Raw genomic sequence first — 2,258 nt, 5'->3', positions numbered from 1 at the left:
TTGCAAGTCATTGTATTCTGTTTTTATTTACGATTTACACAACGTGCCAACTTTTCTGGTTTTGGGGTTTGTATTACCTTTTGATCCAAACAAACTCAAAATTGGCCAAATTTGTTTTTCTTCTGCACGTAATAACAACCGTCATATATGTGCATTATTTCAGAAAGATGTTGTATCTACTCCATATGTAGTATCTTACTGGAACACATTTACTGATAACCTTAACTGGAAAAGAATTTGGACTTTACCAACTAAATATATGATCAATAATAAAGTAAGAGAAGTVTCCTTTAAAATTATTCATAGAATTTACCCATCTAAAATATTTTTGCAACGCTTTAAAAAAGATATAAATGTAATGAGCTCTTTGTGTGGAGGCCACCCTGAGGATGATCATCACTTGTTTTGGTCTTGCCCCCTTTCTACTCAGTTGTGGGAAGATATATGTTCTGACCTCTGCCTCTGTTGAGCCACATTTTTCTCTTTGCTTTGAACATATATTGTTTGGCTTCACTGACCATCCACTTACCAAAGAAAAACAGTTTTATATTATCAATCTTATTATATATTTAGCCAAATGGCATATTCACAAATGCCGCTACACTAATCAAAAACCTCTTCTTTCTATTTTCTTAAACGAAGTCAAACAATATATTACAATTATTAGACACTCAATAAATACGAAAGCTATTAAAACCTGTGCCTTATGTGATCTTTTTCAAGCCTTTGTGTAATGTTATTTTAAAATTGTCTCAAAGCTTGTAACCTAACCCCCTGGTAAATGTTTTATTGTACTCTATTTTACATTGTTCCTCATTTTGATTCTAATTTTAAAAAAAAACATGACTCACAACAGCTACCGGGACTACGTCACTTTCGTTAGAGGCTGGCCTTCAAAATAAGACCTCGAACAGTCCTCGTGACAACAGGTAAATCTTTCTGTTAATTTAGCACTGGTAGCTGCATCAAAAACAAGCAGTTTATTCAAACAAATAATATAAACTCTAATAAATAAACTCTGTAACATATTGTGTCATATATTAAACACATTTTTACATTATTTGTTATATATAAAATATATTTCTTCATAGTCACATGCTTCATACTTACACTTCGTCTTCACACAGCAGATGGCAGCATCACTTTCCTCAAGCTTCGAGTTTAAGCCTCGGCCATTTTGGATTCATGGACTGTTGCTAAGGCAACGACCAAAACACCATGTCTGAGCTGCACCAAGCTGCTGCAGCAGGAGATTATCAAAAGGTTGAAGAATTACTGACTCAGCAAAACATCTGTCCTAATCAGAGAGACGTGGACTGGAGCTACAAGACTCCTCTTCACTGGGCAGCAGCTGGAGGTAAAGATGCTGTTACACATCTGCTTCACTTCCACCATTTCTCCCTTTTCTGTTCATTTCACACCTAACAGTACAAAAGATATCATTTATGTTTAGTTGTTTCATATCCTTACTTTAGCTATTTAATGTTTTGTCTCATTTATTTCATATAACTTATTTAAATTCCTGTCATGAGCAGTGGCAAAGCTGTGAGCCCCTCGCTGTCGCAAAGACCACAGGGGGTCAGGATCACAGGGTTTCAGGATCACAGGGGGTCAGGATCACAGGGTTTCAGGACCACAGGGGGTCAGGATCACAGGGGGTCAGGATCACAGGGTTTCAGGATCACAGGGTTTCAGGACCACAGGGGGTCAGGATCACAGGGGGTCAGGATCACAGGGTTTCAGGACCACAGGGTTTCAGGACCACAGGGGGTCAGGATCTTAGGTGGACTGGATCACAGTGATCCTTGCTGCAGTCAGAGCAGAGACCCACAGTCCACTAGAGACTCAGATTCAGGAATTCAGATGATTGAACGACTCTTAAAGCTGCAGTCTGTAACTTTTTAAAATATATATTTTTGACATATTTGTTAAAACTGTCACTATGTCCTGACAGACTGATTATAGACAGATAATCTCTGGGGGAAAAGGGAAAAAGAAGTCCTCTGGCTCCTCCCGGTGGTCCTTCTGCCCTCTGTTAAAATCTCTCCAACCCGGAGACGAACAGCCAATCAAAAGTGAGGTTTGTCTCGTGCACAAGCTGTTCTTGCCCACCCCCCATCCCTGCCAGCGCAGCGCGCACGCCGCGCAGCCGAGCTAGCGCGCTCTCGTTCAAACAGTAAAGGGCTCGACACACGGGCAGCGACAAACTACAGCGATGAACGGCTGTCATCGCAGCCAGGGTGAAACTCGACACACGG

General features: G+C 40.4%; 1 protein-coding gene across 2 annotated transcripts in view; it reads left to right on the top strand.

Annotated features, from left to right (window-relative positions):
* The first annotated feature begins 12 nt into the window (after nt 1-12).
* ankrd66 (ankyrin repeat domain 66) overlaps nt 13-2,258 on the top strand; it is a 13,884-nt gene continuing 11,638 nt past the window's right edge. The window contains exons 1-2 of one of the 2 annotated variants that reach the window (XM_014026322.1): nt 13-929; nt 1,131-1,357. In XM_014026322.1, the coding sequence (XP_013881776.1) occupies nt 1,219-1,357 (139 nt within the window). In that variant the 5' untranslated portion in view covers nt 13-929; nt 1,131-1,218. Of the gene's footprint in view, nt 930-1,127; nt 1,358-2,258 lie in introns of both variants that reach the window. The other variant, XM_014026321.1, reaches the window with a different exon arrangement.

Source organism: Austrofundulus limnaeus, unplaced genomic scaffold, assembly GCF_001266775.1.
Source record: "Austrofundulus limnaeus strain Quisiro unplaced genomic scaffold, Austrofundulus_limnaeus-1.0 Scaffold542, whole genome shotgun sequence".
Taxonomy (NCBI): Eukaryota; Metazoa; Chordata; class Actinopteri; order Cyprinodontiformes; family Rivulidae; genus Austrofundulus; species Austrofundulus limnaeus.
The sequence above is the reverse complement of the archived record's forward strand: the minus strand, read 5'-3'. Positions and strand labels throughout refer to the sequence as shown.